The sequence below is a fragment of the Xylocopa sonorina genome, chromosome 7, assembly GCF_050948175.1.
Source record: "Xylocopa sonorina isolate GNS202 chromosome 7, iyXylSono1_principal, whole genome shotgun sequence".
Lineage (NCBI taxonomy): Eukaryota > Metazoa > Arthropoda > Insecta > Hymenoptera > Apidae > Xylocopa > Xylocopa sonorina.
In genome coordinates this window covers 2,367,861-2,389,416 of record NC_135199.1, presented here as the reverse complement: position 1 = coordinate 2,389,416, position 21,556 = coordinate 2,367,861, and the positions used below count along the sequence as shown (strand labels likewise).

Below are 21,556 nucleotides of genomic sequence, written 5' to 3'. Positions count from 1 at the left end.
AGGTTGGAAAATCCCCCGGTTAGAAACTCGATCGAGGAACACGGTTCTTCTATCGTCTCGCTTGATCCTTGATAAATTTCCAATATTTTACGTAGGTAAATATGTAAAATCGATTATCGAATGTTCAACGCTACTCTATTATTATATAATAATTCTATATTGATTATTGTATTATCAAAATCCACAAAGTCATTTATTAACACACATATACAGACAATGAATCGTATAAAAATATACTTTTTCGAGTCTCGCAAGTTTCACGGATATCATCGATAACGATCTACCCTTCGAAAAATCGACTATTTTCATAATCAATTTCGAGTCTGTCCCGTGGCTGCCGATACGATCGGAGAATTGGCACGGGCTTCTTGATCGTGGGATTCCATATCCCTGGGGGTTGAAGGGAATGATCTGGATTTTATCCGACTGCGGTATCCCTCGGGAGAACTTGGACGTTCCCTTAATTACTGCGTTTCACCGTCGCTAGAATAATTAAGACCAAACCAGGGGCAACCAGCAAAAACGATTATCGTTGGGAGCGGAAAAATTCTGTGATTAAAGTTTATGCGTCGGATGCGAGGATGGGTTTAATTCGATTGAGTTTTTATAGGTATTCTGGAGGAGAATATTTAACCCTTTCTTAATGAAACCACCGAGATACGTACAGAAAGTTGCACCACGTTAAGGAACACTGACCCTTTCCGCGATAGAATTGAAAATGAATTGCGATCAAAGCATATTTCTTAAGAAATCAAAGGAAGTAATGGTTTCGTAATGGTTTCGTAATGGCGAAATTAGAAACTTTAAAAGGTATCGAAGTAAAAACTAAATTTTTGACTAGGATACTTTTGACTAGAAATTCAGTTCCAGAGTATGATGAATTACAAGGTAATTTCGATTCAATTTCAATTAAATTTATTACATTTGCAATTATTCCAATGAAATCATCGACGACGGCTTAATAAAGCGATATGGGAATGGCAATCACAATCTGTTAATAAACATCATTTTAAGAAAGTTAATTAATATAGTTAATTAAAATGAAATTTGGGAACAACCACTGGGGGATGGTTTGTACGTCTATTCACTAATTGCACATATATCTCACGATATTGCGATACTAAGTTACCTGCAGAAACGTGCATCGCGTGTTTCAAAAGTAATATTTTTTATATCTCGATAAATATGGTCGACAATTTAATAAATGAATCGAACCAAGCTAGAAGCGCTTGTGTTCATAAAATCTTTCTCGTCGCAGACTTTCGTGCCCTGGGATTTTATACAATTGACTTGTTATCAATATTCTGCTTGATCATTCAGAGATCAAATTTCACAAGTATGGACATCGACCAACAGTGGGTGATTTCAACGGTTGTTCCCGGACTGTTGGTTCGATTTTCAAGATTGACCCTAAATGACCTGGCAGAATATAACAATTCGTAAATCTTTTACTCCTGGGATCGTACTCGTTAAAAATTCTTCTATTAACCGACATAGCATCCAACGTACAGAGGGCCATCGATTTCGAAGATCGAACGAACAAACGATCGTTCGAATCACCTGCTGCCAACACGTATCCGCAACCTGTTCGATAGATTTGTCAAGCGTTATCGATTGCAAGGCATCAATGGGCACAATTATTCAGTCACGTGCCGATTCGAGTGCGTGCGTCCGAGGAGAGCCAGAGGGGACTCAGGGAAAAGGTAGAGATAGAACAGGTCCTTTGGTCCTTTGAAGGAACCGACGTTGATAAATGTCGCGCACGTGACATCGTGTCATTCTGTTCTTTGTCCGCCGTGAATCCTTCGACGTTCATGTATTTTCAATGGAGACTTTAACGCGTGGGTTTAGTATGTTTCTTCTCTGTCTCTCTCTCCCACTTCACCTACAAAACTTTTATAAATCTGCACGAATTTAATGTTTCTATGTATGCCATTTACCGATTTTAAAAGTTTTTTAAATAATTTATAACGGATCAACAAATCGTTATTATATAATAATTGTACGCGTAGAATTAAACTTTTAATCGGGATTACCACCCTCGTAAAAGATTTTATCAACTAGATTTTATAAACTCTGCGCGTGTCGAATACGTGATTTTGATTCGAGTCAGAGGATAATGATGCAAACAGATCGATCCGATTGCTTCTATCCAATCATCGTGAAATGTATCCGGCTTGAGCAGGAATAACAAGGATAATTGTCATTCCGACAAAGATCGAAAAGTAAATATTTAACGAACGATGCTAAACGAGTAAAGTGTATAGGAGAAATCGTAAAGCTAGCCTATTTACAAATACGAAAAGTGTCACCTGTAAACGATGCAAAATTTTCATTCGAGCGATGTCGCGAATGCTCCTCGTTCTTCTAGAAGCAACAACGAAAACGCGGTTAATGTCAACTTGGCATCGTAAAACCAGGAACGTATCCTTGGAGCACATAGCCAGGGCGATCCATCCGATGGATCATATACACACGATGGTAGACGGTTCAAGTCCCGTGCCTCCCTGATTTCCCAAGGGATTCGCCGCCGCTTCGCTTCCAGAGTTCTACACCCTCGAACGGGCCAGCTACTTCCCATACGCACTCTCTCTCCCATGGAAACCGTGAAACGGCCCTGACGATTATACCACGTAACTTCGTCATGGACAAATTTCACCCTTCACATTTGACGGACTGAACGTGCTGGACCACTAGAAACCTCGATTGGCAATCTCGGTTAGCACCTTTCAATCATTTTTTTAAATTTATGGCTGTTTATTCTTCTGTAAAATACACTTGAACAGAAGGAAGAAAAATTCTTAAGAGTAACATCTAGGTGAAATCTAGAAAGTTTATCCAGACGAGCTTCTCTCAAGGCCCGATGGATGTAATGCCTGTCCTTTCGAGCGAACCTCCGCAAAATTCCTGAAAATTGGATCGATCAATAAGTATATTGATTATTATTATTACTATCCATCATAACTTTCCCGATGATCAGGTGCTGTATAGGCTCTCGTTGCTGAAAGATAAACAGAAATCCAGGTCGCGCGAAGCTTAGCGTATCGATCTTCGATAATTCCCACAGTTCACGCGGACGGTGTTTAATCCATTTACAAGAGTTGTTATCCTTCTGTCATCCGATAATCCACGTCCGATGGATGGATCGACACACGTTCCGGAGAACGAAGTTTAAGGTCGGTCAGTCTCTATTGTTAATAATGTCTTCCCCCCACCCCCCCCCCCCCCCCCTATCCCTTACTATCCCATTAGAAAACGATAATCGCATTATTTTCCAACACCTATCTACTTTGTTTCGATGTTCACCGTGAGAAGGCAAGTAGCAACACTCCCCGTACGACCCATGGGTGCCATCGTGGAACGTGTCAAGTGTGTAGGAAGAACAGCGATGAACAACGACCGTGAATACAATGGCAGGTCGTAACACTTGCACACTGCCCCATAAGCGGATCCACGCATACCTTTCTCTCTATATCCCTCATCTTGTATATAACATCGTGTTTCTCCGTTTCGCCAACCACATCACTCTCCCTCGGACTGTGTCGTTCGTTGCCGACTTCTAGCACGGAAAGCCCTACGGGCGCCTCGCGCAATATGCTAGCGGGTACATCGGATACTCTTGGGTTTGGTGTTTGCAGTGCCGTTCCCATAACTCCCCGGTGGATTCGCTCGGCTTGTTACATCTCCAGGGACACGCCGGTGATATAATGTGAGAATCGAGGCCGGAGACTTCGTCGAAGCCGACGGAGACTGGCTACGGTTGAAATTGCCTCTCCCGAGGACGCTCGAGAGCTCCGATAAGAGGGACCAGAGTTATTTTGGAGAACGTCCAGCTCTGGAAATTTCTGTTTCTTCGGCGTAAAACTTTTAATAGACACATTCTTTATCAGACTCATTCTCAATACGAGCAGCTGAAATTTCAACTACTCCGATATAATTACTTCCAAGCAGCTGCTTCCTGCTCGAATATACTTTTAGGCCTCTATACTAGTTACAAGATCCGAAATGAATTGCAGAGACCAAAAGAAATCATTTTCATTAAGTTTAGCACTAGGATTCTTTAGATAGAACTAGATAGAATAATATCGTGGTTATTCATTGAGATTAAACTTGGCACGTGTCGATAGGCAGATGGTGAAGCCTTTCACTCGCCTTCTTTTCCTTACCATCCATCGTGCTTCCTGTCAAAAGAAGTAGACCAATGTTCTTGAACGACGCTGCTACTGGTCAACGAGTGGTGTAGTATCTCGTTTCTTCATTTGACACCACTGGCTTCCAGAACCACATGCTACCATGGATATTGTATACTGTATCGGTTACAATGTTTCTAACCCTTCCGCTGTTAAAAGTCAATGGCTCGTTATGAGATTCTAAATCTACTTAAAGGAGTTAAAACGGTTAAACTGACCGAACAAGTGTCCTTTGATTGTCCAAACTTATTGTCCGAAATAATGTTAGAAAGTCTGAGGACAGAAAAATATTTTTCTAGTGAAGTTATACCATTTTTTATGTATGATTGATCATTTGAAAATATCAATTATAATCAATACCAAATTTCAACCTTTTGACCCTTGCGACTTACACAAAGGTAACTACTATCATATATATTCGATCGATCATTTTAGTGGAAAATAATAAAAAGTAATTCCATTGATTGATTTTTCGATCACAAGTATCAATTAACACTCGCAAATATAAGAGCAATCCCTCTGCTTGATACAACAAGCAGATGATGTCAGTTTTCATAGTTACGTTATGTTATATGTATATATTTTACCGTGCAAAATGAAAATTATTATATACGGAAGTCATCGTGATTCCAAATTACTGGTTTGTTATTCTTTCAATAATACGACGTCGGCGGGTGAAAGGATTTGATTGAAAACACGTTCCGCAAGGGTGCCTTCGATGGAACCACCCCCTCGATGCGTAGCCTCAAAGGCATACAGCATAGAATGGGTTTTCATTAGAAGCCCTTCTAGAGTCGTAACGCGAACGAGCAAAAGAAAATAAGACCAACGGCAGCTGTGCTCGCCGAAGCAAACGAAAAAAATATAATGATAACGGTGGTCTCGGCGTCGTCCAGGCTTGGGACCCTTTGATTTCCGGCTTCTCGACCTTTCCCGGAAATAATATTTGTGTGTAAAAACCCGTAACGTTGGGCTTTGCACGAAAATCACGGTGTCGGATAATTTGTCGATCGGAAATAAAAGAAAATAGAAGACATCTGCGTTTCCGGTTGGACGATCGTCAGCAGCGAAGTGTTAATCGCGTGACTGGTGATAAGTCTGACATTTTTTTTAATATCTCAACGTCTGACACCGTCCTTCTGATGATATTGGACATTGATGTACAATTTGTCTTGTATAAAATAAACGATTTCAACAACGAAACAAATAAACGACGAATTCACTCTAATGTAATTGAAAACAATGATCATTTTCAAGAATCGCAATTTATTAGCATTACAGAAGTAAAGGCGACCGTGAAGGATCAATTTAAAGTTCGTCTCGTCTAAACGAGCGTGTAACAAGAAGCCAGTTCCACCAAGTAGGCCGATAATAGATTAAAACCATTTTCCTCCCCGGGCCAGCAGCGTATATTGTCCCCTTAACACCCCTATCCCGGTAGTTTTGCTTTAGTTCACTTGACCCTACTTGTCCCACTAGGGTCCGGTGCCACTCGTATCTCCCTTCGACGCTTCTACGCCTCTGTTCTCTCATTCTCCCGTCGAATTTTTATTTCCCATCCTTCTCTATCGCCTTTTGTTCCTTTGTTCCGCGTTCTCGTTTGCTCTCGCGGCTGCGAACTTTCTCGCGTCTAGTTTCGTCGCCGTTTGTCTCTGCGCGCCTTTGATTAGCTAGCTGTTTGCCTCTCAATTTCTTTGGACTCCATTCGCTCGGTGTAAACGCCCGTCTTTTTTGCCGTAGCATTTCTCATTGGTTGGAAGTGTTTCGCGCAAACGTATCGAAAGATGTATGTGTCATTCGGTGATAGTTAAACATGTTTCGCAAGTCTCGCAACTTCGGATAATGAAAACATAAATAGGTAGACCAAAGTTTATCGAAACTACCTATTCGATTCTGAAAATGCCATACATCCGTCATTCAGCAAAATTCATCTAAAAACATCTTGCTATCTTTCTATTTTTGTCTACTCGTTCGTCCAGGCACGAACTGATGCGCGTATGCGAAGGAGACAACCCTTATTCGAGCCCCTCGCGCGTGCGGTTAATACGGAAGAATGCGAGAGCGGGCCGACTGTGACAGGGAGCGGTGCGAAGAGTCCACGCAATTTCCTTAATGTACTCGCTAAATGTTCTAACCCTCTCCCCGCGCCCACCCCTCGTCGACCACCCCTGATACACGTACCAGCCGGCGTTACGTGGCTGCATACGTATATGCCGCGTGTCCGTACAGACAAACACCCTTCCAGACAAGGGTATGCGGTCACACGTGGAACGCAACGAAGGAAGTAGGCTAAGCGGGCACGAGCGGGTGTCGTGATAGAAACGATTATCGATTACGGTGGATACACGCGGTGCCTAGGTCTCGCTGCGTTACAGCCGCGCGTTTTCACCTTTCGAGACGATTTTTTAGATCAAGATATTTCGATGCTAACTCTAATTAAAATAGTTATTCCTGTAGGTATTAAGATCGACGCGTGAGGATTAGATAGTTGGCTATATAGATCGTCTAACGTCTAATTTAACCAGGAATATTTGTTGGTTTGATATTCCTTGATATTCATTGATGATTGTTTAATATTCTAAATCCTTCGCAGATTTATTCATACGAATAACTTCCGTCTGTTCGACTCCTATATATTCATTTGGGTTATTGTTCAAGTGAGGAACACATTAATCACGTCTGGTTACATTCTGATCAACAGCAACTCCCCCGTCATGGATCATTTTGGATCCGTGCAGTTTCCAGGACGGATAGAACATTTGGATAAAATGGTTAATGGAGTAGCTAATGTCCCCATATGCCTAAGCCAGCGCGTAGATATGCAGGACACGCAATGGGCGGTGCGCATAAATAATTTAAGCGCGGAACCATCATCCATCCTTGCAAAGAACCCCATTTGGTGTACGTGGCGCTTGCTTCAGTCATGCGTAGCTAGCAACGTGCCGTGTTTGGTGTGTTAATTTAATGAACAAACTCCTTTGATCGCTGTACGATCTGGTGTAATTCAAATTTGTCGATGTAAGACCGAAATTCTCTGACCGCAAGTAGAACCAAGCCTTGTGGATTCCGAAAATTCAACAACTTAACTAAAACGCACTCTTTCACATTCGTTCTCAACATTTAACAACATTCGAAGTCCTCTTATATTAATATATTAAGGATTAATGTTATTTGTCAGTCTCGTGATCATCGATAAAGCCTGTTAAAATGACTCGCGTTTTCCTCTAAGCGTTCACCCCAAGTAAAGAAGGGTAGAACAGGTCCATGGGCTTTTTATCGGGGGTTCTCCGAGGCACTGCGGACCATTCGCATATTAGCCGGGCCCGCGGACACATTGTCCGCATTTTATACGTGTTTGCACAATTCACAATGATTTTTCGCCGTCACAGGCCAACTGTTTGCCAGCCATGATAGGGCGAGAGGGAGGAAAATGAATTCGACGGCTCGGTTACCGTTTTATCGGTCGGAAGATATTGGATTTATTAATGTCGCTGGTTAGGCACGTCGGATTTATTTTATTGCCACAGCCACGATCGCTCCCTTTACCGATATTTATCTCTATGATATTCGATATTTGTATTTCCACCTGTGGTATATTATAAATTATTGCAAATATGTAGATATTATTTGTAGATAAAGAGGAAAAACTATAAGCTGCAGTTATAAGAAAAAGCCATTAAAAAACAAAATTGCTATTGACAAAGGTAGAAGTATAATATTAACGAGGGAAAATTTATGAAACAAACAATCGAATAACATTAATATACAATATTAAACTCAATTGAAATTTTGAAAATTATCACATGTCATACTCATTAATATTTGTTACTACAGTTTAATTACGTATGAGATTCGCTTATCATTCGTCGCGTAGCATTCGAATCGTGGTATTCTTCTTCGAACGTACTTACCTACGTATTAGTTTTACTCCGTTCTCTGCACTTTACTTAATTGCATTCTGGTTCTCTCGAATGGTAAATTTTACTACCATTACGCATACCATCGCGTTGTTAACAAGAAGTTATTAGAAAAAGGAAACGCAATTGTATTTTTCAGATGAGAAAATGAGTCGCCGAATTTTTCGCCGGTACCATTTTCTTCCGGAGTATCACCTAACACCTTCTGCGTTCTCCCTAACGTCTTCCCCGCGTTCGATGCGCGGCAAAGTCACAAGTCCATAGCGCAGCAACGTGGTCGATCTCCGGGGATCGCGTTACTTTTGATTATCCCCCTGGTCGGGAGAAAGGGAAAACGGACTTGAAAGGTTCAGGTTCAGAGAGAGCGAGCACGGACCGGTGCACGCAAATGCGCGGGCGTATGTCGTTTAAGCCCATTTAACCGTACAAACGTTTGAGAGATCTCTCTCGGCCGGTGCCGAGGAGACAATGAGAGGGAGCTGTCGTCGGGGCTTTGTGTGAGCGGCTTTTCACGAGGGCGGGAAGGGTTGAAGGAAGATTGCACAGGGCCGAATTCGAAATGACGAGGTAGCTGGAGGGGTTTGGTCGCCGCGTAGAGTCGAGGTCGCGGGTGGAAGCGAGGGGGTTGCGTTGTGCTACCGCGACGGCACACCCACGCAGCCGCCCCACGCTCCAAACCCTCTCCGTCCTGTCCGCTCCTCTTTCCTTGTTTACCGTCGACACGGTACCGATCACTGTACAGGGTGTTCGCACAGGTACCATCTAGCGCTTCTCTTTCGAACATTTTCTTCTCATCAATTTCCTTGCGAAACAAATTCAATCAGAATACAATGAGTTTTCCTCTTCTTCTTCTTCTTCTTCTTCTTCTTCTTCTGCTACTTGGAGTTGTTTTCATCGATATAAACCGTTATGCTGATTGTAAAAAAAACCAGCGGTACTTTCTCGTCCCCCCGCATTTTCTCCGCACTTCTAACTTAGGAAGAGAGAAAACACTCTGCCTCCTTTTCACCGCTATATACTTTGTCCCCAGGTTTTTCCAGTCGCCTGCTCCGGTACTAGTATTCTCTTTTCGGATCCGCGCACTCGTCTCAGCCCGGTTTCCCCGGTTCTCTGTCCCAGCCGACGCTTCCGCGGGTCCGTGACACAATGGCACATCTGGTGTTAACTTCTACTTTTTTGGTCGTGGCGCTCACTCGCGGGAAATCGTCCCTCGTGCCCGTGCACAACCGGCTGGCGAACATCTCCGACGATCCTCCGCAACGGTTTTTCGTTTCGACTCCTCTCTTCTGCTTCAACCGGCGCGCGGAATCACGAGCTAGCGGCTCGTTGCGAGGAACGTTTGTTCGTTTTGTTCGCCGCGTGCCGCGTGAATGCGACAGCCAGTTTTTGCGCGTCACGCGAAACTGGTCCGAGGAAAATGACTAGTTTGTTATTTTTTTTTTTTTTTTTTAACGACTTAGCCTGCCGCTCAGCGCACACGAGCTTTGAACCCTTTGTGCGCGTCAAGCACAATGCGGATGCGAACGACGCTTCCGGAACGCCGAATTTCGAAATAGACCTTTTTGCAACAGGTACTGCTCTAACTTTCACCGATGATATTTAGATATTCTTAAAGCTCTGTCTCAAAGAAAAGTGGCACCAAATCAGAGGAAAGGTTGTTGGCAAAAGTGTTGGTAATCGAACAGGCACTCGCATGTACTTATGCGAATGAAGCCTGATGAATGTAGCCTTGCACCTTTCCCTACAAAAAAAATGTAGTTCTCAAGTATGAAAGATGTAAACTTACGAGTTGCACTATTTTTGAAAGTAACGCGATAAAATTATTCCAGTTCTAATCTGAAAAATAAACAGCACATTACGTGGTACGTGTATAAAGTAATGAGATTGATCTCGAGTCTCCGGAATTGGCCAACATTGTATAAATACCGTAATACTATCTGTTACGTATATCACTATCCTACTTTCAGTTTCAATTGCAACTCGATTGAACTAACAGCACCGATTTCGCAACGGCTTTTTAAAAATATCGCATTAAATGCACGTAAATAGCGTGGCGGTACAATCTGATAGAGCAAGAGTAAGTCTAATAGAGAGCAGTGTTGTGTGATTAAATTTTAAAAACATTTAATAAACTTACGTAGCAAAACAACTGTTTAAATAACTGCACGGCAGTGGAAAACAAAGATCCTTCTTGGAGGCTTTGATCTTCAAAATCTATCGCTTCTTATATAGATATCGTCATCTATCGTTTGAAAGTGTAAGTGATTGGCAATGAATGGTATGTTCAATATGTAGCCGAATATCTTGAACCTTCCGAAGGCAAATAGTTGTAGATGGACGCGGGAGAGAGATACGCAAAGCCGTTTTGGTGGATAACAAAATTTCTATTGCGCGTGCGTGCATATATTTCAAAAGGAAATTAAATATACTAATTTTATACGCGTTGCGTTGATCGTACATATTTTAACCTTTTTTCATATTACTAAATACATCTGGATAAATATTTTAATAATATAATTTTTAATAATATAAAATTCAACCATAACAAGGGTATAAGGAACAAAAAGTGAGGAATACCGTGGGGGATTTAACGATCTAAGCAATAGTTTACCAGAAATGCAAGCACGTCTTATTTCTAATAAGTGACATGAAATATGTTTTTTCAAAGTAGATAACCGCACTATAGATCAACTACGAAACAAAGTATCGACTACATAGCATTAAAAGCGATAAGGAGTATGAATCGTTCGAACACTCGAACTGCGAATGCAATCAAGTGTGAACCTTCGTCTGGCTTTATCAACGTTGAATGAAAGTGAGCTTGCACTCGTCGTCGTAAAGCGAGAGTAAAACAATGAGAAGCGAAAGTAAGCAGAAGTATAAGAAGTGGCATAACACGGATGTTTGAATACGGTCCATAAACAAAATGTGAAAACAAAAAATAGCGCGTAATCGGACATCGCTCCTAGTGGTGTACAACTTCTTAAAAAAGATGATGTAAGTACTTAGATTTTTCAGTAAGTGACTCGTTACCTACTCACTTCCCCATTATAAAAGGGTTAAAATACTGCGGAATATCGTCTGATCGATTTGATCTTAAAATGCAAAAGCCGCGGCCAAAGCGAGTCTAATGGAATACATTTTAATTCGATCGGCATACGCGGCCCCCCGTATAGTCGACGGGCAGCCGAAAGTTCGCCTGCTGAAAAACCATATGCGTAAATGGGGCAAGCAAGCCGAGGCTGGTCGATATAAATTCAAACGTATTTACGCGGCAAGGGTGGCGTAATTTATTACCCGTGGATGTAATGGCAACGCCCATAGAGGAGATCTGCCCGTGCGAATTCAATTATATGCAGTTGTATCTCGCCTACGATTCCTCTACCCGCGCGGGGAATAGAGTTGAATTAAAAAACGCACGGACCGCGCGAACCTGCATATTTCATCGGCGCCGCCTTTTTGCCGGTTTAACCCCGGTCCATGGAATATTCTGTCCGCGATTCTGTTCCCCCCCCCCCCCCCCAAGCAATACGGAAAAGAATCGTTAAACGTTCATCGTTCAACTTCTGCCATGATTTCACGATCGTTGAATATATGCAAGTATCCTTCTCGAATGATCAAATAGTTAATTAATGAATATCAACAAAATCGCGCAACCTAGAACCCGAATAAATTTTCCACTACCCTCGAACACCTCGGTACAAGTCGTTGGGACGAAAGGGAAAAAATAAATAATATGCCAACATGGAGGCTGGGGCACGAGAAAAGAGTCATCACTCCCGTAGGGTTCCAGGGGTGGTACCAGGAGTGCCGATAATGACTCGAATCCAACCGTCACCCCCCCTGACCTTTCGCTGGCAGAAGCCAACAGCTCCAACGAGAGGTAGATATTTACGATATCCTTTCTCGAAGGAAGCGAAATGAAAAAGAGGAATGTCATCGTTTGTCGGGTCAAGTGTGCACCACTGGTGGGATGATGCGTTCCTCTCTCTTTCTCTCTCTCTCTCTCTCTCTCGACTCGGTGGTCGTTAGTCTTGCCACGAGCCGGCACAGGAGGAAGCCGCGGGCGAGTGAACCTCCACCCTTGGATAGGCCGCGATAAACCCTCGCGCTGATGCTTTTTACGGTGACGAACGACTCCTGGAGGCGTGTCGACATGTGCACCAGAGCCGACGAGGGGTGGGCTCGCGTGATCGAAGCCCGAGGAGGACGCCCACGGAAATCACGGGGTCGCGCAATCGCAGAGATACCCCCTTATAATGGATCTTCGCGATGAAAACGACGAGCTCTCGTATCGAATATGCCGATTCGTGAAGGGTCCCGTGCTATTCGCTCCAATTCAAGGTAGTTCTTTCTAGTTTCGTGGCAAATATCAAATAATTGTAGACGAACATTTTCAACGGTGATTGATATGCATTCATCAGATTTTAATCGACCGTGAAAACCAGCAATTATACCGCGAAGTCATCGACGCGTTTATGATCGCGTTGCGGAATCATAATCCATCGCATCACGAAGAATGTAAAATTTTCCACCTGACGTGGATAGGGTCCGGGGGCAACAGATGGTTCGTCACTTTGCATACACGACGTCATGGGCCATACCCATAAAATCACCTTTTCCCCCCAGCTCTGAAACGGATAAAAATGTTCTGCGCGCGAACGATTTGCCAACCACACGGTATGGCGTACTTTTTCAGCGGTAAATAATGCTTGTTAGTTACGCGCCATTACACCTTCTGGTTGGTTTCCACGAACGTTGACCCATTAGAATGTTTTCTTGTCGTTCACATTCGATGAGGTGCGTAACGAGGGAATTTTTATTCAGAAACATAGATAGAGATTTGAGAACATCTATACAAATCCATGCGGCATTAGTGAACATTCCAACAATTAATGCAAAACTATTATATAATATAAACGTTCGAACATTTAGTAATCAATAGCATATTGTATGAAGTGGCAATCGATAATACTCTTGGTAAAGCAACGGTATATATAATAGTATCGTGTATAATAGTATCTATGAAATTACAATATTATTGCTATGGCTTCGTAATCCCCGAGCATTAAGTGATAAGACAATTTTCATTTACTTTACATATTGATAAATGAAAAAGAAAAGGAAGATTCTGTTGATCAGCCGGTTCCCTACTGCGTTGACTGGAATTCAGAAAATTATATACATATATATACCTTCCTCTGATTTCGCATAGTTGTTCATACAAATGAGAATTCTACCCACGTTTCGCGATGGTGAAACTCTGTTTCAGTTCCTTCTACGTCCACCCTGCATACTATCGCATCTATTCATTTAACGTAACTGAAAAACCGTAAATTAGTTAATCCAAATAAGCGTTATAGACCGCGAATTGACTAAGCGTAACTAATACGCTTAACTAATCGCCATTAATACCAAACGAACAAAACAGAATTTCCATTTAATTCTGATAATACTGTCGCGACACGAGAAGTCAGCAGAAGAGGACGAATGGAAGGTCCAATGGAAAAGAAGGCGAGGGAAAGAAAAGGATACGTTTGATGTGGTGGTAGACGGTCTCTATACGTCTACTTACCATATACGCCGACCTATACCCATGGTCGAGTTATGCATTCGGTTCGGCGCGGCACGGATGGGCGCGCGCGAGCCACCCAGGGATGAGAAAAAGGGTATACGCGACTGATCTCGACTAAGATTATAAAATGGCGACCCTCACCCACCCCTCTGGCTTGGCTGTTCTTAATTTCGCTCGAATCCTTTTGTCCCACCCCGTCCCTCCCGGCCCGCTTTCACCACCGTTTCCCTTCTGCCACTGCGCCTCCCTCCAACCATTTTCTTCTTTGCCCTTTCCGCCAAAGGAGCTGCGCTGCGGAGAGGCCGACCAATTCTTTTACGCGACGATTCCGATGAACAGAAACCGTGTGCTACGACGCTGGATGAAACGGGTTTTTACGATCACGTATTAGCGATTGCTGGAAAAGACTTAAAATCAGCCTACTTTCTTATCTGTCATAATGAAAGAAGAATTCAGAAATAAAATAGAAGAATATGGTATACAAGGTGATGGTGCTCGAAAGCACTTCGTTTCTGAAAGCTCTTTTCGCGGCGCATCATCGCGGTGTCAACAGCGCATCACCGGCACCCCCGGCATCCCGGATAGGAAGCAACCCTGAAGAGCGTCGTTCCCTTCACGCGAAGACGCTTCGTTGCTGGTTGATCGCCATATTGGAGGCGGTCGATCCGGTCTCCAATCGGCGGTAGAGCGTCAGAAGCGTGGGTGCGGACCACACCCAATGGCTCGGACCCATGCCCCACCGGAAAACGGTCACACCCACGAATGTCACGTGCGCACGAGCAGCTGCAACATCGCTGGGACAGTCGTCCGCGTACCCCAGCACCGATCGCATCGATGATTCGTTGGTGACCTCCGCGAGAAACAATTTTGCTCCTGATTGACGTCGTCTCGATTCCCAGAATCGCTATTGTTTCCTCGTAATCTCTGTGATAACAGTCGCATTCCTCGAATATATCTTGATCTTGTGAAATATCATCGGTTGATAATAAGTTCTTCTGAAAACTAAAGGAAAATTTGAGAACATCTGATTCGCAAAACCGTTGGATTACTGATTTGGAAATTAGTAATTAAAATAATTGAAAGGTGATAGGTAAACCGTGGCAAAACGAATACTATAAATGAGAATGGAAATGGAATTGTAATGAAAGAGTGGAAAAGCGAAAGAAAAGGACCCGTAGTGTTGTTTTAAGCTACAGGTGTTATTGAACGTTCTGAAAATGTTTCGAACAAGCAAAGAGTGACGTAACCAGACAACCGTCTGTATTCGAATCGAAGAGCGCAACTATGACCATGATAAGCTTGGAAATGCTGAGCCGGGAGGCTCTGCCTCTGGAAGGGATGTATCGCCGTGCTCGGCAAGACGTCTTGACACCGCCACCGCACGACAGTCCCGAGTCTCGGAACGTCCGCCGGAACGGCAGTAACGCCGGAAACGCTGCCAACGTCACCACCAACTTGGACGCCGCTCCACGTCACGAGATGCATCCTCTCGATCAACCGGCTGTGGAGCTCGGATTGCCAGACAATCTTCCCGAAATTCTCTACTGTAAGTGAGGAACACCGGTTCACTATTTACGAATCGTCCAAGTGACTATTCGATCGGTTAAGTGCTCAACGTGTCCTCAAGTGTGTTCCTCGAGTGTGCTCGGAAGAGCCGTGGTACCGTTCACCAATCAAAATTACGTTTAGGTGTAACAATGTTTGTGTTTTGACACGTGCGTCGAGGTACGAAGGTATAATTTCGGATCGTTTCATAATTCAATATGAATACTACTAAATTTATACGAACCGTTTTAATACCGTTTTAACCAAGTTATTATACCCGCTGGATGGAAAATTTACCACTTTTTTGTGAAAATTTACTTACTTTTATTACCATTACCCTTCAGCTACAATATTATAGTTTTCGAAGAATTCGAATTCGATCACTTTTTTTCTTTCGTTAAATGTTACAGCTTCGATACCGAAGTGCGGAGGTTGTCAAGAAGCGATTCTGGACAAATACGTTCTGAGGGTTCTCGAAAGGTGTTGGCATGCGAGGTGTCTCACGTGCCGGGACTGCGGTGCAAGATTGACTGACAAATGTTTCGCGAGAAACGGCCACGTCTTCTGTAAGGACGACTTCTTCAAGTAAGTATCAACAATTGCCTCTATATGTCGCCTATACTATATGTACGCCGTTACGTACCACTTATAAGATAAGAATTCGAAAAAAAAGAAATTATTCTTTAAAATACATAACAGAGTTTTAGTACCGTACGCGTTATAATATCCATTAAGAACGCGTGCGAATTGTAAGATATTCGTTTTGAATGAAACTGGGTAACCACATTCTTACGTAATCACAATGACAAGTTGCAGGTGCGATTTTTCTATAAAACATTATCTAAACAGATAGCTGGAAGGCCGTCGTATAAAACGCTTAGCAACAGTTATTTATTAGAGAAGCGGATGCAGTACGCAAAGTAAGGAAAGAAAAAAAGAACAAAAAAAAAAAAAAAAACGAAAAAGAAAATAATCAGAGTACGCACCGGTATCGATTGTGTCAGAAAAGCGTGCCTTTTCTCATCTACCCCACACACCTTCTCTTGGACGAGACGCCATTTTTCTTCTCCTGTGAGCCGAAACGAAGGCACTCGCAATCCTTCTCCATCGCACTTTACCGTTGTCTTAAAATCCGGTAAATACATGGAAAGTAATAAAAAATACGTTTATATGATAGAGAGGTTTCTAATTGATCTTGGAACTGTACACATCCTGTTCGACAGACAGAGAGGTATTGACGGATATTCGTTTGTAGATTCATTGTATCAGGAAATAGTGAAGACAACATATAGATAATATCGGAGAAAATAGAAGTTATTTGTCGAAGGAAGGTTTTATTAGATAAATTTGAAATGAAGAAAATGCTGTGATTAATACCCGAACGTAATGTGAAAATGTTGTATGTTGTTGGTATGGCAGGCGTTTTGGGACGAAATGCGCTGGCTGCGGCCAAGGATTGGCACCGTCGCAAGTGGTGCGCAGGGCGCAAGAATTGGTCTACCATCTAACTTGTTTCTCGTGCGCTCTGTGCTCCCGGCAGCTGGACACCGGCGATGAGTTCTACCTCATGGAGGACAGGAAGCTCGTTTGCAAGCCTGACTACGAGCAGGCGAAAGCGAAAGGTAACGAGGATCGTTGCGATCCGGAAAAATCGGTAAACTCTGACGCTCGAATTACGCGTGCTTGCCCTTTTTGAAATTGCAGAGCTGGCTGACGGAGGAAGCATAGACGGCGACCAGCCAAACAAAAGGCCGAGAACGACGATCACGGCGAAACAGCTGGAGACATTAAAATTAGCGTACAATACTAGTCCGAAACCGGCGAGACATGTGAGGGAGCAACTTTCTCAGGACACAGGACTTGATATGCGCGTCGTTCAAGTCTGGTTTCAGAACAGGTTAGATCGTTAAACAAAATACGACTCACTTCTGATATCATCATCATTGCAGTTACATTCATTCTATTTACGCTTATAGTAGTACAATACAAAATACAATTCGAGTGCCAGACAGCTGTCACTGCACATTATTACTCATTCGTCACTTTTGTCAAGAATAGCAGATTATCAGTTGTTACTATCCCCATAAGTTAACATTTTTATACTCCATCTTGTCGTTATCTTGTATAATAAAAATCACTTTATCGATTCTACTGGCGTACATATAATCCTTTTGCCGCGTACGTAAAACGGTGCACTTTGAAAGTCTCAAAACAAAATCCCGATATCGTTATTTTTATTACCGGTCATCGATAACATATATTGTAGAGGTCAGAAAAACGCGCACGTGCGAAATTTTTTATTCCTTTAAGACACTTCTCTCTCAAAGCTCTTCTACGAAATCGAATTTCTCTAATGATATTCTTCGTGATGCTTCGCGTAACAAAAGCTGCTCGAAAATGCTGCCGAGATAAAGCCTGAGTATTGTGTACGTAGCTCACAATCAACGTAATCTATATACTTGTCAACGCCAAGTAAGAATAGTTGCGAATGAAACGTTGTTCGGGTTGTAATTTATATGTTATGGAAACATATTACTAACAATTTTTCGAAGGTGACATTTATGGTTAGTGAAATTAAAGTGTTCCATGGCACGATCTATTTGTATTCGTTTCAGATAATTGATAATCGACGTGAAATTTGTCCTTTTGTAGGAGAGCAAAAGAGAAGAGACTGAAGAAAGATGCGGGTAGAACCAGATGGTCTCAGTATTTTCGAAGTATGAAAGGAACGGGGACCGGTGGACATTCACCTAGGCATGATAAACTTCTTGATAAGGACGAGTTAAAAGTGGACTTAGATTCTACCTTTGGTCACCATGGTACGTAGTTTCATTCCATATATATCATTGCATTTTATTTCCTTATCTTTTCGCCACTTAAACATCTTAAAACCAATTCACTTCAACTAACAGCAACTAAAGTTATAATTATAATATAAACGTTAATATAATAATCAATTCTATTCGTTGCTGCACATGAATTTATAATTCTGCGTGAGGGTATCAATGATTTCTGTAGAATTCTTGATGATTTCGTAGTGAAAAAATCGCGGTGCGTTATTAGAAACAGGTATTGAAAAGGGACCAATAATGCGTTATTTGTACTTCCAATATCGCGAAATGTACGCAGCTTCCCCTCTGTGTGTGCACAAGCATTCCCTTCGATTCGCGGAACGAGAAGCAGAAGCACAAAGCAGAAGCACAGTATCCGTCAAATACATTCATGTCGCGGGAGATTTCGTTATTAAAAACCAACATTTTCAATTTTTTATTCGAACGGAGTAAAATCGAAAAAGAAAAATATAGATAACTTCTGAAACGGAACGTGGAAGAGCGATTGTACTGCTTGCAATTTTATTGAACAAATATGTCGTAAAAATCATGCGATACTTCCGTAAACCAATTGCATTTTTTTTTTATACAATCGTACAGGAAAAAAAAGAAATGTGTAGTAATGCACGAAGAAAATAGTCGGAGTGAACGCGGCGGATGAAACACGGAAACATGCGGAACATGAAAAAGTTATGCCCTCCCTCTGTTGCTTTCGTTTTAATGTTTGTTACATCTAAGCTTTCGCGTGCTTGAGCGTTTAGCAGAGGGGAAGACGATCTCGTCAATTATTCAGGAGTCCATGGAGGCTAACTGCTAGTTCGCCGTGTCCGAGATTTCAAGAAGATTGCGGACTACCCCGGAATTTATGCCTACCGTTAGCCACGAGTCCCGTAAAGTCGTTCGAATTTCAGCTATTATTTAAATTTTAAACAGGTGCATTACCGAGTGTCTCTCTTTCGCTTGATTGATCTCGCTGTTCCACTATACCACGCGTTCCTAATTTCTTCATTAAAAACAAAAATCTAACATGGCATATTTATATGCCATGGAATATCAACTGTGCAGAATTTTTATTTTAAATATTGCTAGATTTGTAATTCTGCCCTGTTATCAATTACTTTGCTGCTAATATAATGTCCATGATATTTGCATTCAGATTTAAGTAACGACAGTTACGGTACAGTGGTGAATATGGGATTAGATGGTGAAGGCGCGAGTCCAGGAGGGGGTGGAAATGGGGCAGGAGGCCCTCCACGTGGTTACTTGGGTGCAACAACACCACCTTATCTTTCAACGTCCAGATCACCGTCCTTACCACCTCAGTTTCCATATCCACCGGATACTGGCCTTTCCGTTTATACCACCCTTGGTAAGCACACACTTTATGCTATATTATTATAGTTACTCGTCTGTAAAGTATTCGTTGCATTGATTAACGGTTCTACTTACGGTAACTTTTCTTTCCATTTCTTCAATTTGTTTCTGTAATTGCACATATAGAAAACAGGTCCATATATATCCAACCATAAAATATAGTAATAAAAGTTTACGCGGAGGTTATAGCTGTTTTTGTTTTTTCTTTTTTTCACGTATAAAACAGACTAGTATTTGATTGGGCGCGTCGAAACTATACCTGTTATGCATTAATAATGCCGGAATTGTAAGCGAACAATTAAACGATGAATCTTGTAGGAGGTGCAAGTGGCATGGTACCGGGGCCAGCGTCGGATTTGAGCAACGAATCGAGCGGAGGCGGTGGCGGCGGCGGAGGCGGTGGCGGAGGTGGTTACCCGGACTTTCCACCCTCGCCCGATTCATGGCTCGGCGAACCACCACCTCCACACGCTCACCACCATTCCCACTACAGCACATAACCCGGCAACCTGACGCGTTGCCAAGCACCGTTCGGAAGAACGGATCGGCGCAAGGCGTTCACCTGACGACCCCTTACGATGAGGCAGGACTCAGCCGAGAGGCTAAACCCTTCATCGGAACGGCCTGTCCTCCTTCGTCGATCGTCGACGTTACGTTCTCGAGCATCGATCTCGAGAGGTTCCCGATCAAAAGTGGCTGATCGAGCATCTTCTCGAGCCAGAGAGTCATTCCACACCATACTCAGCACCGTCCCAGCGGGTTTCCCAACATCGGAATGATGCCATATGTCGTTGTCGTATAACGTTACATTTATAGCGCACGTACGATACGCATTCGATAGGTACGATTAATCTAAATATATTTATGTACAAGTTCCTCGTTTCCCGGTACTATGGAGTTTTATCGTCGAATAAAGAAAACCTAGAGGGTAGTTTAGACGTGTCGCGAGACCGTATGTTCCCTCGAACCGATATGTGATCCGAAAGAACGGTCGTTCTTAATTCTGGCTGTTCCTCGAGCGTATATCCTGATAACGATTGAAATAATTGAGAGATATTTCGGGGAACAGCATTCTGCCCCGGGGATCGACCATTCATTTTGAGAATGATTCGCATCGTACGGGCCGTAAGAATCGCGACCGTAATTCGTGAAGGATATCGTTTCGCTCGTGAGCATCACGGGACACGTTTCTGTGGTATACCGCGCTTACGTGACGCTAGAAGTTTCATGGTGTCGTTTATTGTAAATAGTTCAGATTAGATTCTATCGTATTACGGTAAGAAAAGACGGGATAAAACGGATAGGAGAAAAGCAAGAGAAACAGAGAGGATTGGCGTACAGCGATCTCTACAGGAGCGACGCCGTCCGCAAACGAAACGAAATTCGAGATAGAAGTAAAAACCCTCCTTCCAGAGAATAACCACTGTAATGAATTTTTCGAATCGACACCCGATAGATCGATTTCCTCGTAAACACAAAAATTACTAACGAAGGCTTTCCCATATTTTTTATTAGTGAAACTGTGACGTAACATCGAATCTATAAAGGTTCGTGTGACGAAGCGCCGAATGAAGATATGAACGGTTCACAGTTTCCCCATAACGAACGTTGAATGTCGCGCCACGCACGAATTAGTGCTACAAAATTACGGGCCAGCCCCGCGACCAATCAAGATTGCGCTACTTTGCCGCGAACCGGTCAGTCGACCTTAAGAAACGGACGAGCGAAGGCGCGCTGTCGCGAAGACGCACCGTAGAAATCGTGCGTGGTCGCTTCGATTTCCGAACGCTTTACGAAATATCGATTCTCTAATTGAGAATTTCAATTGTAGGCAACAATCGGGAGTGAATCGTTATTCGTGTAATTTATTGCGAAAAGTTCGTACTTACGATCGGCGAGTGGTGGAACTCCGAGAACAAATGGACGGATGCTTCTGCGCATGGGCACAGCGGTCGTCTGTATCCTGAGCGGAAGAAGTCGCCCGATTACATCGTGTAATGCGTCGAAAGTGTTTTTCTATCCTGTCAGTCTCACCAATGGTCGATGTCTACGGTCGCTCGAAAGTAAGTCCTTTTTCCGCGACATATCGAACGATTGCTATTCGGCTCCGTCAACGCGTATACA

At 42.9% G+C, this 21,556-nt stretch overlaps 1 protein-coding gene across 3 annotated transcripts in view; it reads left to right on the top strand.

Annotated features, from left to right (window-relative positions):
• Lim3 (Lim3 homeobox protein) overlaps positions 1 to 20,111 on the top strand; it is a 37,820-nt gene extending 17,709 nt beyond the window's left edge. Inside the window, exons 1-7 of one of the 3 annotated variants that reach the window (XM_076898110.1) lie at positions 14,942 to 15,228; positions 15,638 to 15,812; positions 16,647 to 16,849; positions 16,932 to 17,124; positions 17,880 to 18,046; positions 19,215 to 19,427; positions 19,751 to 20,111. In XM_076898110.1, coding sequence (XP_076754225.1) covers positions 14,967 to 15,228; positions 15,638 to 15,812; positions 16,647 to 16,849; positions 16,932 to 17,124; positions 17,880 to 18,046; positions 19,215 to 19,427; positions 19,751 to 19,932 — 1,395 coding nt within the window. In that variant the 5' untranslated portion in view covers positions 14,942 to 14,966 and the 3' untranslated portion in view covers positions 19,933 to 20,111. Of the gene's footprint in view, positions 1 to 14,941; positions 15,229 to 15,637; positions 15,816 to 16,640; positions 16,850 to 16,931; positions 17,125 to 17,879; positions 18,047 to 19,214; positions 19,428 to 19,750 lie in introns of those variants that run through there. The other 2 variants (XM_076898108.1, XM_076898109.1) reach the window with 2 other exon arrangements.
• Positions 20,112 to 21,556: the final 1,445 nt, after the last annotated feature.